Genomic DNA, 27,844 nt, shown 5'->3' on the forward strand with positions numbered 1-27,844 from the left:
TTTGTCTCTGTGTGACAAGCTGTGTGTGCAAACTGAATGTCAGTGTTTTCTGTATGAGGACAGCCAAATTATCTCCATAAAGCAGCAAGATGTAATGCTTCTTCTTGTATGAACAAAATTAATATCCCCTTGGTACATAACCTCACATCAGGCATCTGCCAGAATTTTGCCCACTCACGCAATCAATCCGTATCCCCTTGTGTCCTCACAATCTAAGCAGAGGAGAAAGAAGTGTCAACCATGCTTGTTGTTTGAATTATCAGCATTTGCAGCAAGGTATTTCCACAGAAAGTGATTGCTATAAATTTAACTTACTTGAGTTTAACCGAGAGTAGCTATTGTCTTCATTCAGTTGCCTTGCATTGAATTCAAATTTCTGCCCAGTTGGAGCACTGTTGTCAGTTTCAATCCCATCCACAAACCTGGCCAGGACACACAACAAAATTAGATTGGAAAGCAGCAGAACACAAGGCAAAATTATTATCACAAAGAGAATCACAGAGCAGCAAGAGACCACTTATACCATCATGTCCAGCTACCAATTTATCCTGTTGTGTGGCTCCTTGTCTACAGGTCTTCATTCTTTCTCATTCCAGTACTTATTATAAAATAACAATTCAATTTGATTCCAAGGCTTTCTCAGGCAATAGATTGCAGATTATATCTACTTGCCATGTAATAAAGTTTTCATTGGGGGATATTTTCCTACGTCATCTGAAATCCTTGTTGCCTGGCTCTTGCCTATGATATTTCATTTATAAAACCCTAGTGCTTTCTTTAACCACTTTTTAAAAACTTGTCTCACTTTTAAGATTTATGCAGATTATCATCAGATCAATAGCCAGATAGAGTATTTTTCATTAAAAAATCACCATACTGAAAAAATGAACAGTATATTAAAAAAATACAGGTTACCACCTACTAGTTAAAGGGTGCAATTCAGACAGCCTATGAGCATAGTGGATAACTGCTAGTAAACTGTAATTCTCATGTGGATCATGGTGCAATCCCTGTTTACCAGCTAAAATCAGTTTACTGAAAAAGCAAGTCGACGTTTATTGTAATTGGCTCATTAGCAGGTGTAATGGCTTCTATTTTTACCATCAATGCTTAATTAGTTTTTGCTATAGTTGGAAGCAGGGCTCTTGCTCCTAATCCCTCATGACTGACAAAGTGCCATGAAACAAGCTCAAGCTGTTCTCAGGAGAGCCAGGCTCTCCATTTGTTTTCTATTACTGCTTAACCAGTCATTTTGCACATATGTCACAGAAAGGCATCTCTCCCTCTTTCTCCCTCCCTCTCTCACTCTCCCCCTCCCTGTCTTGAGTGTATTGTTCCCAATCTATTCTGCTTTGCTTTGGGATGTGTAGAGACAGAAATGGAATAGATTCCAAAGTCTGTAAAATCATCTGTGTGCAAGAAGTTTTGAGGGTGTGCGAAGGAGGCGTCTGTCAATAGTAGAAAGCATTATCTGCGTTTTCAAAACAGCTGAAAGATTTTCTCTGCCAATCACCAGCATCTCAGAACAAAACAAACTGATTAAATTTAAGTTAGTTCTGACGAAGGGTCTTGGCCTGAAACGTCGACTGCACCTCTTCCTAGAGATGCTGCCTGGCCTGCTGCGTTCACCAGCAACTTTGATGTGTGTTGATTAAATTTAACGACCTGGCAGAGCAAATATTGACCTGGCAAGGTGACAACTGATCAGATTTCAATCCTGTCGAAGAAGCTTATGAAGGGAAAGAGACCAAGTACTCTGAACTGGCAACTGAAGCAGCCCAGAATGGCTGGAAGACCAAGACTTTCCCTGTAGAAGTGGGATGCAGGGGATTCGTTGCTACATCCACGACCAGTCTATTGAAGAAGATGGGGGTGAGGGGTCACTCCGTCCAACAAGCAACCACGTCCTTGCCAAATGCAGCAGAAGAAAGCAGCAATTGGATTTGGATGAAAAGGAAAGACAACAACTGGGCTGCAAGATGAAGACAGGAGGGTATGGAACTGAGGGGGGTGTATCTGGGACGCCAGGTAGCACCGTTGAGCCCTCTGGAGATGTCGTGGGCTTATCAACGAAATGTCAAAGAAGGAGGGTGCCCACCTGGTGACCCCAATGACGTAACTACCCTCCCTCCTTGTCACCACTCCAAGCCCACTGCCAGCATCGAGTGTGCGGACTTACCATAGGGATTGAAACATCAAGTCCTAGTTGCTCTACTACTAGCCCTAGCCTCACATTTAACATCACTGGTAAATGCCTCCACACCACTGAGTACATCTACATGGAGCGCTGTCGCAGGAAAGCCGCATCCATCATCAAGGACCTCCACCATCCCGGCCATGCTCTCTTCTCACTGCTTGCCATCAAGAAGGTGGTACAGGAGTCTCAGGACCTGCACCATCATGTTAACTCAAACATCAGGTTCTTGAACCAGAGGGAATAAATTCACTCAATTTCACTTGTCCCATCACTGAATTGTTCCCACAACCTACTTACTCACTTTCAAGGACTCTTCATCTCATGTTCTCGATATTTATTGCTTATTTATTTATTTTTCTCTTTCTTATTGTATTTGTGCAGTTTGTTTTTTTTGCACATTAGTTGTTTGCCCGTCCTGTTGGTTGTGGTCTTTTATTGATTCTATTATGTTTCTTGTATTTACTGAATATGCCCACAGGAAAATGAATCTCAGGGTTGTATATGGTGACATAGGTACTTTGATGAAAGACTGGATCGACTAGGCTTATACTCACTGGAATTTAGAAGATTGAGGGGGGATCTTATTGAAACGTATAAAATTCTAAAGGGATTGGACAGGCTGGATGCAGGAAGATTGTTCCCGATGTTGGGGAAGTCCAGAATGAAGGGTCACAGTTTAAGGATAAAGGGGAAGCCTTTTAGGACCGAAATGAGGAAGAACTTCTTCACACACAGGGTGGTGAATCTGTGGAATTCTCTGCCCCAGGAAACAGTTGAGGCCAGTTCATTGGCTATATTTAAGAGGGAGTTAGATATGACCCTTGTGGCTAAAGGGATCAGGGGGTATGGAGGGAAGGCAGGTACAGGGTTCTGAGTTGGATGATCAGCCATGACCATACTGAATGGTGGTGCAGCTCAAAGGGCCGAATGGCCTACTCCTGCACCGATTTTCTATGTTTCTATGTTTCTACGTTGATAATAAATTTCCTTTGAACTTTGAATAATAGCAGGAATAGGTCACTTGGCCCTTCAAGCTTGCCCTGATATTTAACATACTCAACTATGACTGAGCTATGACAGCCTTGACTCCTCTTCTGTGTTAGTTCCTCTTTATTCTCCATTTCTCAATCTTGAGCGTTTTCTCCCACATTCCAAAGACATATGGGTTAGGGTTAGTAGGTTGTGAGCATGCTACTATGTTGGTATGGTAACATTTGCAGGCTGCCCCCAACACATACTCAGACAGTGTTGGCCATTGATGTAAAGAATGCATTTCACTGTATGTTGTGATGTTACAATGTACATATGACAAATAAAGCTGATCTTTAGATATTTACCTCCAACTTAAATATATCTAATGATCTACCACCCCACCCCCCCACCTCCCCTCAGGGACAGAGAATGCCAAAGATTCACTACCTTCTGGATGAAGAAATTTCTACACACCTTTGTTTTAAATGATTGGCCTCTTATTTTAAAACCACACTTCCTTGCTTGTGACTTTCCCACAAGCGAAGATGCTGGCGAGCCAATTAAAATCTTATATTTACATAAAATTTTTGGTTCCCTTTGCACACCCAACCACAACGGTCCCTGGACTCACACCTAAGCACATCAGTCCCCTGTACACACCCAACTACACAACTCCCCAGCACACAGCTGTAAGACCTAGGAATAGAATTGGGCCATTTGGCCCATCATGACTGCTCCACCATTCCATCATGGCCCATTTACTATCCCTCTCACCCCCATTCTCCTTCCTTTTCTCCATAACCTTTGATGCCCTGATTAATTAAGAACCTATCTACCTCTGCCTTAAATACACCCAATGACTTGGCCTGCACAGCCTTCTGTGGCAAAGAGTTCCACAGATTAACCACCCTCTTGCTAAATAAGTCTTTCTCACATCTGTTCTAAATAGAATGTCCCTGAATTCTGAAAGTGTCCTCTGGTCCTAAACTCCCCTGCCACCCCATAGGAAACATCCTATCCACATCCACTTTATCCAGACCTTCCAATATTTGATAGGTTTCAATGAAATCCCCTCTTATTATTCTAAACTCCATTAAGTATCTGAACCTTCCCTGGCCTCTCTCCAATGCCAACACATCCTTTCTTAGATAAGGGGCCCAAAACTGCTCACAATACTCCAAGTGTGGTCTGACAAATATCTTAGAAAACCTCAGCATTACATCCTTGCTTTTGTACTCTAGTCTTCTCAGAATGAATGCTAACATTGCATTTGCCTTTTTTGTTTACTACCACCTCAACCTGCAAGTTAACTTTTAGGGAATCCTGCACAAGGACTCCCAAGTCCCTCTGTTCCTCTGATTTTTAAATTTTCTCCCAATTTATGAAATAGTCTATGACTTTATTCCTTCTGCCAAAGTGCATAACCATGCACTTTCCTACATTATATTCCCTCTGCCACTTCTTTGCCCATTCCCCTAATCTGTCCAAGTCCCTCTGCAGATAGCCTGCTTACTCAACACTATGTGCCTTTCTAACTACCTCCATATCATCTGCAAACCTGGCTACAAAGCCATTAATTCCTTCATCCATATCATTGCCATACAGTGTGAAAAGAAGCAGTCCTAACACCAACCTCTATGGCACACAACTAGTTACCAGCTGCCAACCAGAAAAGGCCTCCTTTATTCCCACTCTTTTCCTCCTGCTAGTCAGCCAATCTTCTATCCATTTTAGTACCTTTCCTGTAATACCATGGGCTCTTATAGTGTTAAGCAGCCTCAAGGCCTTCTGAGAATCCTAACAAACAACATCCTTTGTCAATCCTGCCTGTTACTTTCTCAAAGAATTCCAACAGATTTGTCAGGCAAGATTTCCCCTGAAGGAAACCATGCAGAATTTGGCCTATTTTATCATGTACCCTGAAACCTTATCCTTAATAATAGACTCCAACATCTTTCCAATCACTGAAGTCAGGCTAACTGGTCTATAATTTCCTTTCTTCTGCCTGCCTCCCTTCTTAAAGAGTGGAGTAACATTTGCAATTTCCAGTCCTCCAGAACCATTCCAGAACCTAGTTATTCTTGAAAGATCATTAATTGGAGGCCACAATTGGAGTACTGTGTCCAGTTCTGGTTGCCTCACTATAGGAAGGATGTGGAAGCATTGGAAAGGGTACAGAGGAGATTTACCAGGATGCTGCCTGGTTTAGAAAGTATGCATTATGTATTAAGGGAGCTAGGGCTTTACTCTTTGGAGAGAAGGAGGATGAGAGGAGATATGATAGAGGTGTACAAGATAATAAGAGGAATAGATAGAGTGGATAGCCAGTGCCTCTTCCCAGGGCACCACTGCTCAATACAAGAGGACATGGCTTTAAGGTAAGGGGTGGGAAGTTCAAGGGGGATATTAGAGGAAGGTTTTTTACTCAGAGAGTGGTTGGTGCGTGGAATGCACTGCCTGAGTCAGTGGTAGAGGCAGATACACTAGTGAAGGTTAAGGGACTCCTAGCCAGGTATATGGAGGAATTTAAGGTGGGGGGTTATATGGGAGGCAGGGTTTGAGAGTCGGCACAACATTGTTGGCCGAAGGGCCTGTACTGTGCTGTACTATTCTATGTTCTATGTTCTATCATTACTAATGCCTCCATGATCTCTTCAGCTACCTCTTTCATAACCCTGGGGTGTAGGCCATCTGGTCCAGCTGACTGATCTACCTTCTGTCCTTTCAGCTTCCCAAACATCTTCTCCTTAGTAATAGTGACTATACTCTTTTCTGTTCCCTGACTCTCTTGCAATTCTGGCGTTATGCTAGTGTCTTCTACAGTGAAGACCGATGCAAAATACTTAAGTTCCTCTGCCATTTCCTTGTCCCCTATAACTACCTCTCCAGCCGGCCGATATCCACTCTTTACTCCTTATATATCTGAAAAATGGTATTGTACACTCTTTACATTATTGGCTTCATATTTCATCTTCTTGCTTCATGGCTTCTTTGGTTGCCTTCTGCTGGTTTTTAAAAACTTCCTAATCCTCTACCTTCCCACTAATTTTTGCATATCCAAAGCACTGGTTTGTAGTCCCACACTTAACCACACTGGTCTTCTCTGCACTGCCAACCACATCAGACCCTGGATCACATCTAACCATTCTGGTCTCTTACCAATAAAATATCAGGCTGCTAGAGTTTCCAGGTAGAAATTCCCTGGCCCATGATCATGTCTGTCACTGATCACAAACATCTCATGGAGTAAGTGGTGTATTGAAATATCGTACAATGAGTTCACTCTAACAAGAAAGTTACATACACCAGAAAATTATCAACTTTTTGAGGGGTTTGTGTGCATGCACAATGCAAATTCACCTCAGTGAGCTGCTAGTAAGTGAACCCTGGCTGCTGGAAGGACTAGGAATCTTAGCTCGCTGGAGTCGTAAGTGTTGTCACACTCTCTGTGCTTGAGTTTCATAGCCAAATATGGATTGCAAAGTCATGGTATATGGAGGAAACTGCTGTAACGCAGCATGAGTAGGAGGTCATTGGGAGGTACTGCTGGAATCTTTCAGACCCGATCAGGCAGCAGGATCTTTTTTTATTATTGAGAACATTAGAAAGCTGGAGCTCTGCATTTGTTTGCAGAGCAATTCAGGTTTAGAGCATTCTCCTGAGAGAAACTATGAGCTAAGTGTGCAGTTCAATCCCATCTCAGAGGCACATCTAATTTAACAATGTGAGAGCAAAATAAAAGGTATTGGTTATTTTATCCAGAATGAGTTTGTTTATTCCTCAGACTGTGTACAATTTGATCCATCATAAAATGTGTATAATTTACTTGAGCTCGACTGGGTCAACTTGCATCTGTACTGCAACAGGCTGGTCAAAGGCACCACCACATCTGGAGAACAACAGCTTGGTCAAAGGCACTACCACATCTGGAGCACAACTCTTCAGTGCTACAGCCAGGAGACTGTCTAGTACCATTGCCATAAAGGATTATCCATTCAGCTTTTCCAGCTGAACATTGCTGCCATTGTTTCACCTTTGTCTTTAGCACTCATGTGCTGTGCCCTGCCATTATTGTGGAGAGGACAATTCTTGGAGATATCCCATCTTATTAATCAAGTCAAGTTGTTTATTGTCATTTAACTATATACATGTATATTGCATATATAATCATATAAAATATATCGAAACAAGACAATGTTTCTTTGGCCAGGGGTTCAGAACCCTAATGACCTGGGGGGAAGAAACTGTTTCTCATCCTGACCGTTCTTGTTTTTATGCCTCATCATCTCCTGCCTGATGGTAGAAAGTCACTGAGGATGCTGGATGGATGGGTGGGATCCTTAATAAAACTAAGGGCCCTGTGTACACAGCGCTCCTGATAAATGCCCCCTGTGATCCTCTCAGCCGTTCTCACAATCCTTTGTAGGGACTTCTGGTCTGACGCTCGGCTGCTCCCAGGCCAGATGGAGATGCAGCTTGTCAGGATGCTCTCAACTGTGTTCCTATAAAATGGGGGATGGGGAGCCTTGCTTTCCTCAATCTTCCTGGGAGTGGGGGCACTGCTGTGCCTTCTTGTGTTATTAAGGAACCAGGTGAGGTCATCCGTGATGTGAATTCCCAGGAACTTGGTGCACTGAACTCTCTCTACGGAGGAGCCATGTATATGCAGAGCAAATAATTCACCATCATTATTTGCAACTATAAATGGCAGGACAGCAAAATTCTGAGCTGTGTTTTGTCTACTCATTGCTCTTCCTGCTGGTTAACTGCACGCGTATCCTGTGTTCCAGCTTCATAAAGCCGGCACCTGAGCTTTGGGAATCCTTGTCTTACCTAACTGCACTCATGGAGTCAGACAGCACTACAGCACAGATATAGACCCTGCAGCCTACCTTGTCCGTGCTGAACTATTATTCTGCCTAATGCCATTGGCCTGCTCCTGAACCATTGTCCTCCATGGACCTCCCGTCCACGTACTTATCCAAACTTCACTTAAATGTTGCAGTCGAAACTGCATCCACAACTTCCACTGGCAACTCATTCCAGTCTCACACCACTCTCTAGGAAGGTATTTCCCCTCACATTCCCTTTAAGTAGTTCACCTCTCAACCTCAACCCAAAGTTGATTGGAAGGGGACTCTAGCAGGAGTGGCGGCAGAACAGTAGTGGGTGGAGGTTCTGGAAGCAACTCAGAAAGTGCAGGAAAGATTCATCCCAAAGATGAAGAAATATTCTACAGCGAGGATGAAGCAACTGTGACTGACAAGGGAAGTCAAAGACAGCATAAAGGCAAAAGAGAACATATAATATAGCAAAAATTAGTGGGAAGACAGATGATTGGGAAGCCTTTAATCACAAACAGAAGATAACTAGAAAAGCCGTAAAGAGAGAAAAGATGAAATATGAACATAAGCTAGCCAATAATACAAAAGAAGATGCAAGAAGTTTTTTCTGATATATAAAGAGAGACAAAAGTGGATATCAGATCACTGGAAAACGACGCTGGAGAGTTAGTAACGGGGGACAAAGAAATGGTGGAGGAACTTAATAAGTATTTTGTGTCAGTCTTCACTGTGGAAGACACTAACAGAGTGCCATAAATGTGAGAGTATTGGGGGCAGAAGTGGGTGTCCTTGTTATTACTAAGAAGAAAGTGCTTGGGCAACTGAAAAGACTGAAGGTAGATACGTCACCTGGATCAGATGAAATACACCCCAGGCCCCTGAAAGGGGAAAATGAAGAGATTGTGGAGGCATTGGTAATGAAGATGGCGTTGGTGAACCTCAGCAACTTCTGGCTGGTGGGTAATGATACAAGGATAGCAACAAAATACTTTGTTAACCACTCTTTTTTCTAGCAATCATCGCAAGTAATAGTCTGTAACTTCCCTTTGGATTTGGAGGCAATTTGATGTGGCAGAACCAAGGCAAGGCAAGGTGGTGGACCCTTCACTGAGAGTGTGAAAGGTCGGTCACAGGCCGGATGAAAGCTGCGGGTCCGGTCTCCAGAGTGTATCGATGTGACTGTTTGGATGGAGGTTTACAGGCTGAATTGAGGTAGCAAAGTCTGGCATATCCAAATGGCAGAAACCATTGTCTGGACAGAGATTTAAGCACCGGGCCAGATTGAAAAGGTCAGGATGGTGTGAAGCAAACTGGTTTAGATCGTGACATAAAGTGACAGAACCTAATGTTTGGATGGAGGCTTAGGCACCGCGCCGGATTGAAAAGGTCAAGATCCTCACTGATTTTTATGGGTGCACCGTAGAAAGCATTCTTCTAGGGTGCATCACAACCTGGTATGGAAGTTGTCCTGTCCAAGACTGGAAGAAGCTGCAGAAGATCATGAACACGGCACAGCACATCACACAAACCAATCTTTCGTCCTTGGACTCACTTTACACCGCACGCTGTCGGAGCAGTGCTGCCAGGATAATCAAGGACATGACCCACCCAGCCAACACACTTTTTGTCCCTCTTCCTTCTGGGAGAAGGCTCAGGAGCTTGAAGACTCGCATGGCCAGATTTGGGAACAGCTTCTTTCCAACTGTGATAAGACTGCTGAACGGATCCTGACCCGGATCAGGGCCGTACCCTCCAAATATCTGGACCTGCATCTCGATTTTTTTGCACTACCTTACTTCCCATTTTTCTATTTTCTATTTATGATTTATAATTAAAATTTTTAATATTTGCTATCAATTTGTAATCCAGGGAGTGGGAAGTGCAGTATCAAATATCACTATGATGATTGTACGTTCTAGTATCAATTGTTTGGTGGCAATAAAGTATAAAGTATAAAGTATGTCAGGGCCCGAAATGAGGTACGGGTTGATTAAGATCGCTCCTCCATGGCTCCACACTGAACTATGGGTCTCGGACTCTGTGGACTTTAGTTCAGAAACCCTACTTGCTTGCGGTTACTGTTTGCATGTTTTTTTCATTGCACGTTGCGTGTTCGGTGGTCTTTTAATGGGTTACTTTATTCTTTTAATTTCTTATGGACATGATGTGGTTTTTTATTCTCTGCACATTGGGTGTTAGACAGTCCTTTTTTTCATATATATGGGGTTTGTTTTTGGGTTTCTTTGTTTTGTGGCTGCCTGTTAGGAGATGGTTCGCAATGATGTATAACATACATACTTTGAGAATAAATGTACTTTGAACTTTGATCTTTTAAGAATCACTAGATTCAGGAATGGTTCTGGAGGACTGGAAAAAGGCAAATATTACTCCACTCTTTATAAAGGGAGAGAGGCAGATGCGAGGAGATTATAAGTCAGTTAGCCTAACTTTGGAGGTTGGAAAGATTTTGGAGTTTATTATTAAGGATGAGATTTTGGGGTACCAGGAGGCACATGACAAAATAGGCCAAAGTCAGCATGGTTTCCTTAAGGGCTGACAAATCTGTTGAAATTCTCTGAGGAAATAACTGGCAGGATAGACAAAGGACGTAGTTTATTTGGATTTTCAGAAGGCTTTTCACAAAATGTCACACATGAGGCTGCTTAAGAAGACAAGAGCCCATGCTATTACAGGAAAGATACTAGCATTAATAGAAGATTGGCTGACTGGCATGAGGCAAAGCATAGAGATGAGGAGCAATTTATTTAGTCAGAGGGTGGTAAGTTTATGGAATTCATTGCCACAGATGGCAGTGAAGTCCAAGTCATTGGGTATATTTAAAGTGGAGTTTGATAGGTAAATAGTAGGGGCATCAGGGTTAGAGGGTGAAGGCAGGAGTATGGGGTTCATAGGGAAATTAATCAACCATGATTGAATGGTGGAGCATACTCATTGGACCGAGTGGGTGAACTCTGCTCCTATGTCTTATGGTGTTATATCCAATTGCAATCTTATACTGTATAAAATATAATTATCATCATGTATATTTGAATAGAAGGATTGCACAAATGCAAATCATTACTAGCTGAAACTGGTAATAAAAATCTCAGCTGCTTAAAAATTGATAAACTAATTAAACAGTAGTTGTTATTAAGTGATGCCTTAATAAATACAAGATATTAATGGTTTTAATAGAATGAAACTGCATATTATGTTTCATGTAGCAATAAAGAATCTTAATAACTATGTCAACCCGGACAGAACTGAAACATTTTAATTGCTTATGCTTTATGCTGTTAATAGAATGAAGGATTTTGGACCACCAACAGAAACAGAGGAATACATCTCTGCAATCTTATAACCTCATGCCATGGCATAGCTCCCATTGTCATTGTTATTAAGTCAGAAGATCAACCAGTTCAATGTAGAGTGCGGACAAATGTGAGGTGTTGCACTTTAGGAGGACAAACCAGGGTCAAACTTACATTGAATGGTAGGGCACTGAGGAGTGTGGTAGATCTGGGAATACAGACCTAATAATTCCTTGAAAATGGTGTCTTGGTAGGTAGGGTAAGAAAGAAAACTTTTGGCATATTGGCCTTCATAATTCAAAGTATCGAGTACAGGAGTTGGGATGTTATGTTGAAGTTGTATAAGACATTGGTGAGGCCTAATTTGGAATATTCTGTGCAGTTCTGGTCATCTACCTATAGGAAAGATATCAAAAAGATTGAAAGAGTACAGAAAAAAATTACAGGGATATTACTGGGACTTGAGTACCTGAGTTATAGGGAAAGGTTAAACAGGTTAGGACTTTATTCTCTTGAATGTAGGAGAAAGAGGGGAAATTTGATAGAGGTATGCAAAATTATGAGGGACATAGAAAGGGTAAATTCAAGAAAGGATTTTCCACTGAAGTCCTCGGGAATTAGGGAGTCATAGGTTTAGACCATAAGACATAGGTGAATTAAGCCATTTGGCCCATTTAGTTTGCTCCACTATAGCTACTTTATTATCCCTCTCAACCCCATGCTCCTGCCTTCTCCATGTAACCTTTGATGCCCTGATTAATCAAGAACCTATCAACCTCTGCCTTAAATATACCCAAAGTCTTGGCCTGCACAGCTGCCTGTGGCAAAGAATTCCACAGATTCACCACCCTCTGGCTAAAGCAATTTTTCCTCATCTCTGCTCCAAATGGATATTCCACCATTTTGAGTCTGTGACCTCTGGCCTTAGACTTCCCCCACTATAGGAAATATCTTCTCCATATCCACTCTATGTACGTAGGCCTTTCAATATTCGATTGGTTTCAATGAAATCTCCAGTGAGTGCAGGCCCAGAGCCATCATACGTTAACCCTTATATTTCCAGGATCATCTTTGTATAGATCCTCTGGACCTGCTCCAATGCCAACACATCTTTTTTTTATATAAGGGGCCCAAAACTGCTCACAATACTGAAAATGTGGTCTAACCAATGCTTTACAAGTTTTCAGTATTACATCCTTGCTTTAACATTCTTGACCTCTCAAAGTCAAGGCTAACTTTGCGTTTGCCTTCCTTGCCACCAACTCAACCTGCAAGTTAACCTTTAGGGAACCCTGCACTAGAACTCCCAAGTCCCTTCCAATCTTATAAAATTGTCTACATCTCTATTCTTTCTACCAGGGCGCATGACCATACCTGTCCCTACACAGTATTTTATCTACCACTTCTGTGCCCACTCCCCTAATCTGTCCAAGTCCTTCTACTGACTCTTTGCTTCTTCAACACTACTTGCCCCTCCACCTATCTTTGTATTGTCACAAAGCCACAAAGCCATCAATCTGTCAACAAAATCATTGAAATACTAGATAGACTGAAAAGTATAAGACCCAACATTGGCCAATTGACAGTAATATTTCTAATAGTTTATAGCCTCATTTCATGAACTTTGGTTTCAAGGGACTGTTTGCATTGGATTGTGATCATTTGACAATTTCCACCACATCTCTAGTGTGTTTAGCCCGATCGTGCAAACTACTACTGGAAGCCTCCACACATCACCACTGTAAGAACCACTTTTCCCAAGTAGGAGCGATGGCCTGGACATCCACAATCAGCATCAACTCCACTTGTTTAATACATAGCAGCTGGGCAGACAATGGGGGTCAATAACTTGGTATGCTTACATATGTTTCTTGTGCAAATCTGAAAGCGTTTTCAAATGATTAAACTAAGAAACGTTACTATTGGCAATGAGGTATGAATTTTCACTCTATTAAGTGAAATAACTGAACAACTGAGAAATGATTTACAGATAAACAAATTACTGAGTAATAATTTGTAGTGCACAATGGAAAGGTACGTTGCATCCAGAGTTTCTCTGGTTGGTAGATGATTTCCCTCCACGCCTCTCTGACGTAGTGGGGAACCACGTACGAGGCAAGTTACAGCAGTGGTTTGCCATTGCCTTCTGCCAGGTGAGTTTCCAAAGAGGTCACCAGCTTGTAACCCAGCACAGATGGAAAGCGTGCAGGGGAACCGGCTGGATTTGAACTCGAGAAGTCTGGTGCTGATGTCACTACGCCACCAGCTGGGTCTCACAATAAAGTCTGTAAAATCTCTATTGTTATTAGTAATTCATTTCATGATACAGAAAAAATAAATGTGCTTTTGGTCTCATGAGTCTTGCTGGTGAGACTATTGGTATGGAAATTGTCAGCAGTGTTACCAATGAATTTGAACTCTGAGTTCCCTCCGGCAGTTTGGGTGTGTTGCTCTAGAGGGAATTTGCCAGGTTTGCTAAGGGTGCACATTGAGGCGATGTCTGACAGATAGGATGTCAGTGAACAAAGGCTTGGTCAGTTCAGCCCAACATCACAGGGGTATATGTGGGAGTTTGCTGCTGCGTTTTATATATTGCAACAGTGATTACACTTGCATTGATCGAGGAGCACTTTAGGACGATGTGAAAAATGTTACTCTATATAGAGAAATGTTTGCTCTTTCTTCTTTAATCCTGGGAGGGAGAGAAGGACATGAACTGCAGAGAGGGACAGGCAAGCTGGGCAATCATTAAAAAAAGAGGCCCATGTTATTTTTCCACCTTTAATTCCAATGTATCATCAGAAGAAACTGATATTCATTACTGGAAAGTTATGTGGCAGAGTTTCAGAAGAGAGAAGCATGTATTTTGTTTAGTGTAATTTTAGTGATGAGGTGTAGAGATTTTACTGGTTGCTCACTCTGCAGAGCCTACCCTCTCCTTGGCATTATGGGGGCTACAGAGAAAAGAGCCGTCAGGAGCCGTCACATATGCTGCTGAGCTAGAATCAAGAGTGTGACCTGTGGATCAGTGCTGCTGGGACTCAAGCCAGGGCCTCTTCAACCATGTCTGGGTTGCCTGGGTGGGAGTGTCTGATGTTGAAAGACCCGAAACACCCAGTGTCTCCAGGTTACATCACGGATGATGTGTCCCAGTGCATCCTAGGATGTATCTCAGCATGTAGATTTTTCAATTTATTACAAAGGTTCGGAGAAGAAACGCCTGAAAGTACAGGACCCATATTTATTGAGGATATATTACAGGACAGATACATTTTGAAAATTACTTTTATAATAAGACATTTGGAACCAGAACACTATTCTCTGAGTCTTTAATTGAGCACAGCCTGCTTTTAGCAGCAGCAGATCACAAAGATGTACTACTTAGAGAGATTTTCAGTGATTTGACGATAGTTAAGTAAAAGGAACATGAACATCTTGAAAAGATAACTAACAATATTTTTTTCACCACAATGTTCTGACATGTTCAAAATGAACCCGGTACATTATGCTTCAATGGAAGCTATGATATCCACAGGGACAAAATGTATTCTTCTGCTCATTTGCTTTTTCAGCTTTCATCAGGAGAAATTTAGACTGGGAATACTGGAAATGCTTGTTTTTAATGATACTGTGGTGAATGGAATTTCAATAGGTACATTTAATGTCAGAGAAATGTATACAATATACATCCTGAAATTCTTTTTCTTCTCAAGCATCCACGAAAACAGGAGTGCCCCAAAGAATGAATGACAGTTAAATGTTAGAACCCCAAAGCCCCCCCATCTCCCCACTTTCATGCATAAGCAGCAACAAAGCAATGACCCCCCCACCTACAAGAAAAGCATCAGCACCCCACCCCCGAGCACAAACGTGCAGCAAAGCATCAATAAAGACATAGACTTGCAGTACCCCAAAGACTACTCGTTCACCTGGTATTCGACATACCACAGGCTCTCTCTCTCTCTCCCTAATAAAGGTAAAAGAGGTGTCCTTGTTTCAAAGTGAGAGAGGAGACATAACAAAACAACTCACTGATTTATGGTGTTAAAAGTCTGTAACCCATCTTATAACCCAATCAAACCTTTTTGTCAAAAGGCACCAGTGAGTAAAGTGTCAATTATTCTTGGATCATTTTAGGAATGGGGTAAATTTCAAAGGACACAAGAAAGTAATTATTAATCATCATTATCATTACATGCCATATCATATCACGTGGTGATTATGGTCTTCGACCATGATTGTTCCTGGCAATTTTTTTTCTACAGAAGTGGTTTGCCATTGCCTTCTTCTGGGTAGTGTCTTTAAAAGACAGGCGACCCCAGCCATTATCAATACTCTTCAGAGATTGTCTCCTTGCCGTCAGTTGTCACAATACCAGGACTTATGATATGCACCAGATTTTCATATGATGATCTACCACTACTCCGATTACTTCACATGACTCTGATCGGGGGCTAAGCAGGTGCTACACCTTGCTCAAGGGTGACCTGCAGGCCAGTGGAGGGAAGGAGAAACCTACAGCCCACCACCTGAATTACTAATAAATATCAGAATGTATATCTACCCGCTGGCAACCTTTAGGAATTTTTCATGATCCAGTTTGGAAAACTCTGGTTACTGAAGTACTTAAAAGAATCAGTTACCTGGAAATAGTTTCTTAAAAAAAATAGCATTTGATTTCTGATCACCAGATTAATTCCTGAGATGCAGAGGGTCCTATTGGAGACAGACAGCACAGAAACGTGTCCTTCTGCTTGAATGGTTCACGCTAACCAAGATGCTTATCCAAACTGGTCTCATTTGCCTGCTTACGGCCCATATTCCTCTGCACCTTTCCTATTCATGTACCTGTCCAAGTGACTTTTAATTATTGTTAATCTACACACCTCACCCACTTCCTCTGGCAGCTCATTGCATTGAGTGAAGAAGTTGCCCCTCAGGCTCCTATTAAACCTCTGTCTCCTCACATTAAACCTCTGTCCTCTAGTTCTTGCCTCCCCAATCCCGGGCCAAGGGCTGCCTCTGCCCCTCATGATTTCATGCACCTTCATAAGATCACCCTTCTTCCTCTGACACACCAATGAATAGAACCGCAGCCTGTTCAGCTCCTCTCTATAACTCACCACTCCATTCCTGGCAGCTTCCTCATAAATCTTTTCCTCACTCTTTGCAACTTGCTGGCATCTTTCCAATAGCAGAGTGTTCAGAAGAGTGAGAAGCAGTCATACAAATTCTTAAGGCTTGATATCAGCGAAGTAGCTGTATTGTTGCCCAAAGCTGGAATGTCTGGAAGCTGAGCCACAGCCTCAACATTAGGGTTTGCAGACATCCCACCTCTCCCGGAAATTCCGGGAGTCTCCCGCAAGTTCCGGGAGTCTCCTGCATATTAATAGTGGCTCCCTGATGCCCGTAAATTATATACAATATCACAGAAATCAATTTTTTGAGAGCGAGCGAGCAAAAGAGAGAAAGCGCAAGAGCGACTTTGAGAGAGAGCAAGCAAGCGAGAGAGCGACCACGAGAGAGAGCGCGTGGGCCCGCCATGGCAAAGTGTTCCAAAAAAAGAAAATATAAAACGTATGTCACCCCAGACTACACTAAAGTGTACCCCTGCCTAATAGGGGTCAAAGATAATGACAGTGTTGCTCACTGCGCTGTTTGCAACAGTGACTTTTCTATTGCCCATGGTGGGTTAGGATTGTAAAAGACATGTTGAGGTGAGTTTAACAGGTGTCATTTGTTCATTACTATAGCTAACATTATTTAAACTAGCTGGCTCGCTGCTAAGGAGCTACTCTATTGCAGACATCCCACCTCTCCCGGAATTTCCCGGAGTCTCCCGCAAATTGATGGTGCCACCTGCCTGAAATGAGTTTTTGCAGGGTGGGATGTCTGGGGTTGGCCACTCATGATAGAGCCACAGGTAACAAATTTTCAGCATTCTCTGTCTGAGGGCTTCAGAGATTTAATTGCTGAGTATTTTCAGAAGAGAAAGATTGATAGGATTTTGGATATCAAGAGATTAGAAAGCATTAGAAAGTGGAGCTGAGGTGCAAGATTAATCCTATCATGTAGTTGAGCAAATAGGCTATTTGAGTTCCATCTCCTCCGTCAAAATGATATGTCTCCTGTGCCTCACCCAACTGAGCAATTGCTTTCCATGATAGTGAATTTCACAGGTTATTCAACCGTCTGGGCCAACAGCCAACCTGAACATTATATCACTTGCATTCCTGTTAGAGGTCATGTGAAAGCAATTAAGAGCTGATTAGTTTGTTCTTAATCTAAACCAGAGTCACCAAGCCAACTGCTACTCCTTTAATACCAACTCACCTAAGGCCGAGAACTGAGCCTGTGACTTTTCTGGTGTGCATTGCTAAATTCCACCACCATTACTACATCAGTACCTCAGAAGAGAAGAGTGGGGGGGGGGTGTGTGAGAATAAGTTAGGAAGGGAGGGAGCAATAACTCTCTTTATGTTCAATAAAAGCACTGCACACAGTAGTTGAGAGAAATAGACAGACAGAACCCCATTTGACATTCAGGGGATGAGGAAGCTAATTTTTGGCTGCTTCATTAGTTTGGTGTGCACAAGCGTCATCTACACATTTTTTGATAGAATTGGCAAAATTACAAATAAAAGCAGCATCTAACAAGGACAGTTGATATAATATCAGAGTAAGATCAGCCAAGTGCCAGAATTGAATTTCTCTAACAGTCTTCAGTGAATAAAGAGAGGTTTAGTGGGAAATTCCTGCTGTGCATCAGGTCATTGTGACCTGCTTTAGATAGCTGGGAGCTTTGTTTGTCCTGTAAATTAAAAGCAACAGAGTCACGCTGATTGTTACCAAGAGGGATGAGGAAATTTGCTAGCAACAGATAGAATCATTTCAAATGGAGAAAAATAATCTCAGGGTTATATATAGTGACATACATGTACTTCGATAATAAATTTATTGGGAACTTTGAAATTGTCTGTAACTTTTGCAAAATCGACATAAATACTTAAAAGATCCTTAGCCATTGCTGAGGTGCCAGAGGATTGGAAGATAGCTAATGTGTTTCCTTTGTTGAAGAAAGTCTCTAAAAATAAACCAGGAAATTATAGGCTGGTGAGCCTGACATCACTAATGGAAAGCTAGTGGAAGGTATTCTAAGAGACTGGATATATAAGTATTTGGATAAACAGGGACTGATTAGGGATAGTCAACATGGCTTTGTGTGTGGTAAGTCTTGTGCAACCAATCTTATAGAGTTTTTCAGGAGGGTTACCAGGAAAATTGATGGAGGCAAGGCAGTGGACGGTCCCTACATGGACAACATTCATGTGGCAAGGCCTCTGACAAGGTCCCACATGCCTTATGGGTGGTTGGTCAAGAAAGTTCAGTCACTTGGCATTCAAGATGAGGAAGGTATCTGGGAATACAGATCAATAATTCCTTGAAAATGGCATCACAGGTACTGTAGCTAGGGTCATGATGAAAGCTTTTGACACATTGGCCTTCATAAATCAAAGTAGTGAGTACAAGAGTTGGGATGTTATATTGAAATTGTATAAGACGTTGGTTAAACCTAATTTGGAGCATTGTACGTAGTTTTGGTCCCCTGCCTGCAGGAAAGATGTCAATAAGATTGAAAGAGTGCAGAGAAAATTTATAAGGATGTTGTTGGGACTTGAGGACCTGAGTTATAGGGAGAGATTCAGTAGGTTAGGACTTTATTCCTTAGAACTTAGAAGACTGAGGGGAGGTTTGATAGAGGTATACAAAATTATGAGGTGTATAGGTAGGGTAAATGCAGGAAGGCATTTACCAGAAATGCTGGTTGAGTGAGACCACAATTAGAGGTCATGGGTTAACATAGAAACACAGAAAATCGGTGCAGGAGTATGCCATTTGGCCCTTTGAGCCTGCACCACCATTCAGTACGATCATGGCTGATCATCCAACTCAGAACCCTGTACCTGCCTTCTCTCCATACCCCCGATCCCTTTAGCCACAAGGGCCATATCTAACTCCCTCTTAAATATAGCCAATGAACTGGCCTCAACTGTTTCCTGTGGCAGAGAATTCCACAGATTCACCACTCTCTGTGTGAAGAAGTTTTTCCTCATCTCGGTCCTAAAAGGCTTCCCCTTTATCCTCAAACTGTGACCCCTCGTTCTGGACTTCCCCAACATCAGGAACAATCTTCCTGCATCTAGCCTGTCCAATCCCTTTAGAGTTTTATACGTTTCAATCAGATCCCCCCTCAGTCTTCTAAATTCCAGAGACTATAAGCCTAGTCGATCCAGTCTTTCATCATATGAAAGTCCTGCCATCCCAGGAATCAATCTGGTGAACCTTCTTTGTACTCCCTCTATGGCAAGAATGTCTTTCCTCAGATTAGGGGACCAAAACTGCACACAATACTCCAGGTGTGGTCTCACCAAGGCCTTGTACAACTGCAGTAGTTCCTCCCTGCTCCTATACTTGAATCCTCTTGCTATGAATGCCAGCATACCATTCGCCTTTTTCACCACCTGCTGTACCTGCATGCCCACTTTCAATGACTGGTGTACAATGACACCCAGGTCTCGTTGCACCTCCCCTTTTCCTAATCGGCCACCATTCAGATAATAATCCGTTCTCCTGTTCTTGCCACCTAAGTGGATAACCTCACATTTATCCACACTATATTGCATCTGCCATGAATTTGCCCACTCACCTAACCTATCCAAGTCATCCTGCATCCTCTTAGCATCCTCCTCACAGCTAACACTGCCGCCCAGCTTCGTGTCATCCGCAAACTTGGAGATGCTGCATTTAATTCCCTCATCTAAGTCATTAATATATATTGTAAACAACTGGGGTCCCAGCACTGAGCCTTGCGGTACCCCACTAGTCACTGCCTGCCATTCTGAAAAGGTCCCGTTTATTCCCACTCTTTGCTTCCTGTCTGCCAATCAATTCTCTAGCCACGTCAATACCATACCCCCAATACCATGTGCTTTAAGTTTGCACACTAATCTCCTGAGTGGGACCTTGTCAAAAGCCTTTTGAAAATCCAAATATACCACATCAACTGGTTCTCCCTTATCCACTCTACTAGTTACATCCTCAAAAAATTCTATGAGATTCGTCAGACATGATTTTCCTTTCACAAATCCATGTTGACTTTGTCCGATGATTTCACCGCTTTCCAAATGTGCTGTTATCACATCTTTGATAACTGACTCTAGCATTTTCCCCACCACCGATGTCAGGATTACTGGTCTATAATTCCCTCGTTTCTCTCTCCCTCCTTTTTTAAAAAGCGGGGTTACATTAACCACCCTCCAATCCTCAGGAACTAATCCAGAATCTAAAGAGTTTTGAAAAATTATCACTAATGCATCCACTATTTCTTGGGCTACTTCCTTAAGCACTCTGGGATGCAGACCATCTGGCCCTGAGGATTTATCTGCCTTTAATCCCTTCAATTTACCTAACACCACTTCCCTACTAACATGTATTTCCCTCAGTTCCTGCATCTCACTAGACCCTCGGTCCCCTACCATTTCCGGAAGATTATTTATGTCCTCCTTAGTGAAGACAGAACCAAAGTAGTTATTCAATTGGTCTGCCATGTCCTTGTTCCCCATGATCAATTCACCTGTTTCTGACTGTAAGGGACCTACATTTGTCTTAACCAATCTTTTTCTTTTCACGTATCTGTAAAAGCTTTTACAGTCAGTTTTTATGTTCTCTGCCAGCTTTCTCTCATAATCTTTTTTCCCTTTCCTAATTAGGCCCTTTGTCCTCTGCTGGACTCTGAATTTCTCCCAGTCCTCAGGAGTGCCGCTTTTTCTGGCTAATTTGTAAGTTTCTTCTTTGGAATTGATACTATCCCTAATTTCCCTTGTCAGCCACGGGTGCACTACCTTCCCTGGTTTATTCTTTTGTCAGACTGGGATGAACAATTGTTGTAGTTCATCCATGTGATCAAGGATGAAAGGTGAAATGTTTAAGGGGAACACGGGGTGGGGGGAGTAGAACACAGAGTGTGGAATGAGCGGCTAGCACAAGTGATGTACGTGCAGTCATTTTGAACATTTAAGAGAAACTTGGATAGCTACATGGATGAGAGAGCTATGGTCTGGGTGCAGGTCAATGGGATGAGGCAGATTAATGGTTCAACATGGGATAGATGGGCCAAAGGATCTGTTTCTGTGCTGTAGTGTTCTATGACTCTATGACTTTAAACCTAGGATTTAGCAGACTTTATTTACATACAAAAGCTTAAATCCATTTCAAAATGATGACATTTTGTAAGTTGTCCAATAACAATTCCTTTTATTGCTGCCATGGCTGTAGCCAGTGAAATCTCTCAGGTATGCTGCGAGACCTTAGTTACATCTTCTAGTTCCAGGAATCCATAAAATCTTTATACCAATAAGAATTAACACTTGTTCAGCTCTTTGGAATTACCCTATTCTGCTTGAGGTTATTCCTTAAGAAGATCCACAAAATGCTATCAAGTTACATAAAGAAAGGAGTTTACTCTCTCTCTAACCATTGCTGCTAATCTCGTGAGGGCACTGGAGAACCAGTTCGTCTGTTGTTGGGTGTCCTGAAAGTCAGATCCATATGCCCATCCATGTGTTCACAAGTGGATAACACCAGTCAGTGCTTTCATGAAGAAGTTCACAGGCAGTGTCAGCCATGCTCACAGACCAAAGTAAATTTATTATCAAAGTATGCATATGTCACCCTATACTTCTCAAACCACCCTGTATGGCACCAATAACTTTTCTACACTCAAAGTCACTTAGATCACATTTCTTACCAATTCAGATGTTGGCAGAACAACAACTGAACCCCTTGACCATGTGTGCATGCTTTTATGCACTGAGTTGCTGCGACATGATTGGCTGATTAGATATTTCCATTAATGAGCAGGTGTACAGGTGCCCATTAAAGTGGTCACTAAGCATATATTGTGAAGTGTGTATAAATTTTACCAGGGGGCGCCAACACCTTCAGAATAGCAAAACATTCCAAGTGCTTTCTGGCAGCATTATTAAGCAAACTTTGATACCATGCCACTTAAGGAGAAATTAGGGTAGGTGACTAAGAGATTGTGCCAAAGGAGGTACTTTAAGAAATAACTAAATGGAAGGAAAGATTTTAGGGATGGAATTACACTGGTGGCTTGGTTGCCTTGGGTGGAATAATTTGCCCAGATACCCTGGCATAAGTCATGAGTTCCAGCACTGGCGTGAGACCGAAGTCAGCAGAGGCATCTTCAGCCCTGTGCCTAGGCTGCTCATGTTACTGCATTACATTGGTGAATTCCTGAGAGTCCATCTGGGTAGCAAAGATTTCTACAGGCTTCCCACTGATGGAAATATGCTAACCTTATTTAAAATGAATGGGAGGTATCGTCTGACTATAAAAATATAATTATTTTAAAGTATTTATTTACATTTTTCATTGTTTTTACTTGTCATTTTAGTGAACTAAATATCAACTTTTTAATATTTAACATTTTTATTTACTAACAGGCCCAAGTGTTACTTAATGTTTCTAAATGCCTAAGGCATTCAATAACATCCACTGGCCCTGATAAAAGAGACAGCAGATTGGATTCACTTTCAAGGACTCTTCATCTCATGTTCTTGATATTTATTGCTTATATATGGTTATTAATTCTTTTTTCCTTTCTTTTTGTATTTGCATAGTTTACCTTTTGCACACTGGCTGTCCGCCCTGTTGGTATGGTCTTTGATTGATTCTGTTATGGTTATTAGATTTATTGAGTATGCCTACAAGCAAAAGAAACTCAGGGTTGTATATGGTGATGTATGAGTACTTTGATAATAAACTTACTTTGGACTTTGAACTTTAGGTTGGACTGGTAGTGTGCCTAGCAATGGGACCCTACAAGCTGACAAAGCAAGTACAGCGTTTTCAGTTATTACATTCGGTCTACTCTCAGTCTCCCTCAAATGTATAATCTCTGTTTTATATTGCCTAATTCTAATTGACATCATACCTATTGCTGATCCAGTTGTATTACTGGCATTTTTTCTGAGATTGACTCAAAGGCTTCATTGAACTTTGCCTTATCCATTCCTTCATCCAATCTCAAACCAATGATCAAATGTACTCCTCCCATTAGGACACATCTATCTAAAGCTCACAGGAGCTGATCATTCTTGGCATGAATTCTATAACATAATAATGAGTTAATTCACTCATCTGGTACATTAAAAATTAATTGTTGAACAAACAGAACATTTTCTATACTTTTGACTTAACTGTGACACTGTTTGTGAGGAAACAAGTGCTTTGTTGAACCAAGTCTGGTCAAGTTCTGAATTAGAGGCGGCTTGAATTCTCTTCTTTCCCTGTGCCTTTGGGCTGGCTGGGCACAGAATGTTATAACCTCATCCAAATTTATCTCAGTGTGGCAAGTTTGTATTGCTGGCACAGACCCAGACCGAGGCAGATCACTGGGCCAAGAATTAGGAATGAGGTGAATGTGCAGGATGCTCCAAGTACACTTCAGATGTGAGGCTCAAAGCCAGTATCACGGGGCATCGCTGGCTCCAGGTGAGCCTCTGATGAGTGAAAACCAAACAAGCAGAGCTGGGAATATTTCTGCTGACTCAAGGTGAATAAGACTGCATCAGCTTTAAATGTTTTAGGCTTTAGCTATTTCATGGAAGCCCTTAAATTCCTAGAGGAACGTGAAATAGAAAAGATATGGTTTCCTGAAAGCAGCAATTCCCTATGCTTGCATCTGAAGAAACAATGGCAGAAGAATCAGCTCTTATTAAGTTTGTAGCTTAGTCTGAATTAAAGTAATGTTACATATTTTGATCCATCAGAACACCTCTGACTTGATAATTTTCATTTAGATACTTCAGCGCAGAATCGGGTCATTTGTCCCAAGAGTTCCATCTAGGTATTCATGCATCACACAAGCCTTCTATTTCTACCTTCTACCATTCCCAACTGCTTCACTATTACTTTCTAGTCGTTGCTAATTTAACTCCTCCCTATGTGCACCTGTGATTATGACCTTTATTAATAACTATGACAGTGAACTCTCACACTCTTTCTGTTTTCAGAAGAAACTGATCACGTGCAATCTTAAAATGTATTGATTATGACGTGGTAGCCCGTGTTTTGGTGAAGATGCTTCACGTTTTTTAATTTGTGTGAAAATGCCATGTGTAGTACAGAGAAAGTGTGTGTACACTGCACTAATAAAGTGATTTGGCCTCTCTCTTCCTCCTTAATTCATTGATTAAATATAATGAAGCACCAGTAGCATTATACTGTTTACTTTTTAAATCATGTTGTAAATGACCTTGAACACCTTATGGTCAACTGCCCTCTATTCCGTTTACCTAGAGAGTTCTCCTCCATAATCATCACTGGAGCTTACATACCACCAGCGGCCGACTATAATCAAGTGCTTGAGATACAGCACAATGCCGTCTCCAAACAAGAGACACCCCATCCTGGCACATTTCAAAACAAAGTTCAAAGTTCGACCAGGCTTGGTTGAAGAAAACCCTGGCCAATTACCATCAGTATATAACCTGTAGCACCAGAGGTCTCAACACACCTAGACTACTGTTATACTAAGAGAAAGAATGCTTACCGTTCCATGTCCAGACCCCATTTTGGTAAATCAGAACACTAGACTATCTTTATCAACCTACATACAGGCAGCAGCTAAAGTGCAAGGCTCCAGAGACTAGGACAACAAAGAAGTGGTCATGGGAGGCAGAGGAGTGGTTATGGGATTGCTTCAAGTCTGTGGGACCCATAGTAATGTGGAACATATTAATGGACACTGGATACCCCTCTAATTTTCTTATATTATGTCATATTATTTTTATTGCTTTGGTTTGTTAATTCGTTCATTCACAATTTGATTAATGTTCAGTTGCACTAGCAACGGTAATATTTTAGTAGGTTAATTGATGGTTACAAGGGGCAAAGCTTATACAGGCACTTGGAGCAGCTGAGGGGTCCTGGGGGCACGGTAGGGCGCATGTGATGGAGTAGATGGAGACGGTCCCGCAGCATGCATGGTAAGCCGATGCGCTTGTGTTCCTGTATTTCCAAAAAGGAAATAAAGACATTATTTTAAACTTCTGCAAGCCTGGAAGTCGCTTTCGTGTCCAAGTGTGCAACAAGTCAAAGGACTGGGCCATGTTCAAGTACTCAACTGTGGATCTGAATGAATACACCAAGGTTGGTCCTGACTTTATTAAAACAGCTGTAGATAGGTGTGTCCCTGCAAAATCTTTCAGAGAATTCCCCAGCTGGAAGCCCTGGATGAACCATGAGATCTGCGATCTACTGAGGACCAGATCAGAGGCTTTCAAGTATGATGATCATGAAAGTTACAAGAGGTCCAGGAATCATCTCCAGAAAGCCATCTCATGCGTGAACTGGCAATTCTGGACCAAACTTGAATCAACGACAGATGCTCGACAGTTGTGGTAGGGTTTGAATACTATCACCTCTTATAAAGTAAAATCAAATGGCAGAGATGACAACAGGGATTGGCTTCCAGATGACCTAAATGCCTTCTGTGCTTGCTTTGCCCATTAAAACATGGAGGAACCATCACAAACTCACACAGCCTCCTATAATCCTGTGATTTCAGTCTCTGAGGCTGATGTGTGAGCAGCCCTCAGGAGGGATGAAAGGTGTCCAGCCCAGACAGAATACCTGGACAAGTGCTAAAGACCTGTGGCGGTCAATTGGCTGGAGTGTTCACTAAGATCTTTAAGCTCTCGGTTTGGCAGTCTGAGATACCCACCTGCTTCAAGCAGGCTTCAATTATACCAGTGCGTAAGAAGAACACGGTAACCTGCCTCAATGACTATCACCCTGTAGCACTTACATCCAGAGTGATGAAGTGTTTAGAGAGTTTGGTGATGAAACATTTCAACCCCTGCCTGAGAAGCGACTTGGATCTGCACAAATTTGCCTACCAATGCATCATATCCACACCAGATGCCATTTCATTGGCTCTTTCCTCAACCCTGGAACACCTGGACAGCAAAGGTGCATAAATCAGGTGCTCTTTACCAACTAAAGCTCAGCATTCAATACGATCACCACCTCAAAACCAATCAATAAGCTTCAAGACCTTGGCCTCAATACCTCCTTGTGCAAGTGTATCCTTGATTTCCATACCCGCAGACTCCAGTCAGTTCAGGTTGGCAATGACATCTCCTCCATGATCTCCATCAGCACAGGTGCACCACAAGGCTGTGTGCTTAGCCCCTGCTCTACTCACTTTACACTTAAGACTGTGAGGCTAAGTACAGCTTCAATGCCATATTTAAGTTTGCTGATCACACCACTGTCGTTGGCCGAATCAAAGATGGTGATGAATCGGCAGATAGGAGGGAGATTGAAAATCTGGCTGAGTGGTGCCACAACAACAATCTCTTACTCAATGTCAGCAAGACCAAGGAGTTGATTATTAAAGACCAAGGACTTCAGGAGAAGGAACCTAGAGGTCAGTGAGCCAGTCCTCATCAGAAAATCAGAGGTGGGGAGGGTCAGCAACTGTAAGTTCCTCGGTGTTATTATTTTCGATGATCTGTCCAAGGACCAGCACATAAGTGCAATTATGAAGAAAACACAGCAGTGCCTCTAGTTATTTAGGAGATTACAAAGATTCAGCATGGCATCTAAAACATCGACAAACTTCTATTGATGTGTAGTGGAGAGTACATTGAATGGTGCATCACAGCCTGGTATGGAAACATCAATACCCTTGAACAGAAAATCCTCCAAAAAGTAGTGGATACAGCCCAGTGCGTCAAGCCCTCCCCACCATTGTGCAGATCTGCACGAGTGTTGTTGCAGGAAAGCTGCATCCATCATCAGGGACCCCCACCACTCAGGACAGGCTCTCATCTCACTTCTTCCATCAGGAAGAAGGTGCAGGAGCTTTAGGACAGGTTCAGGGACAGTTATTATTCTTCAACCATCAGGCTCTTGAACCAAAGGGAAGACCTTTACTCAACTTCACTTGCCTGTGCATTGAAATGTTCCCACAATCTATGGACTCACTTTCGAGGACTCTTCATTTCATGTTCTCGATAGTTACTGCTTATTTATTTATTATTATTATTATTTCTTTCTTTTTGTATTTATTATCTTTTGCATACTGGTTAAACACCCAAGTTGGTGCAGTGTTTCTATGTAAGAAGTGATCTTAGCTGGGCTTTGCTAAAATTTATTTGGTAGGAAATTCAGGTGCAGGACACTGATTTGTTATAGGACAGTGCAATTGAAGGCCAGCTTCTCCATGAGTGGAACACAATTATGAAAGCTTTGCTGCATGCCCCAATGTCCCCCAATCTGTGTTACATCCCCCCCCGCTATGATCCCACTCCCAGCTGATCTACTGTCAGTGATCTCCCCCTATACACTGCCACCCCCACCCCACCAGAGTAGGAGCATTCCCAAGCACATGCATGATGTGCTGCTTCACTCCCATCAAGATATACAGA

At 42.2% G+C, this 27,844-nt stretch overlaps 1 protein-coding gene across 1 annotated transcript in view; it reads right to left on the reverse strand.

Annotated features, from left to right (window-relative positions):
• kcnh3 (potassium voltage-gated channel, subfamily H (eag-related), member 3) overlaps positions 1-27,844 on the reverse strand; it is a 636,348-nt gene that overhangs the window by 6,375 nt on the left and 602,129 nt on the right. Inside the window, exon 13 of the mRNA XM_072259611.1 lies at positions 316-422. Coding sequence (XP_072115712.1) covers positions 316-422 — 107 coding nt within the window. The remainder of the gene's footprint in view (positions 1-315; positions 423-27,844) is intronic.

The sequence above is a fragment of the Mobula birostris genome, chromosome 6 (genome assembly GCF_030028105.1).
Source record: "Mobula birostris isolate sMobBir1 chromosome 6, sMobBir1.hap1, whole genome shotgun sequence".
Taxonomy (NCBI): Eukaryota; Metazoa; Chordata; class Chondrichthyes; order Myliobatiformes; family Myliobatidae; genus Mobula; species Mobula birostris.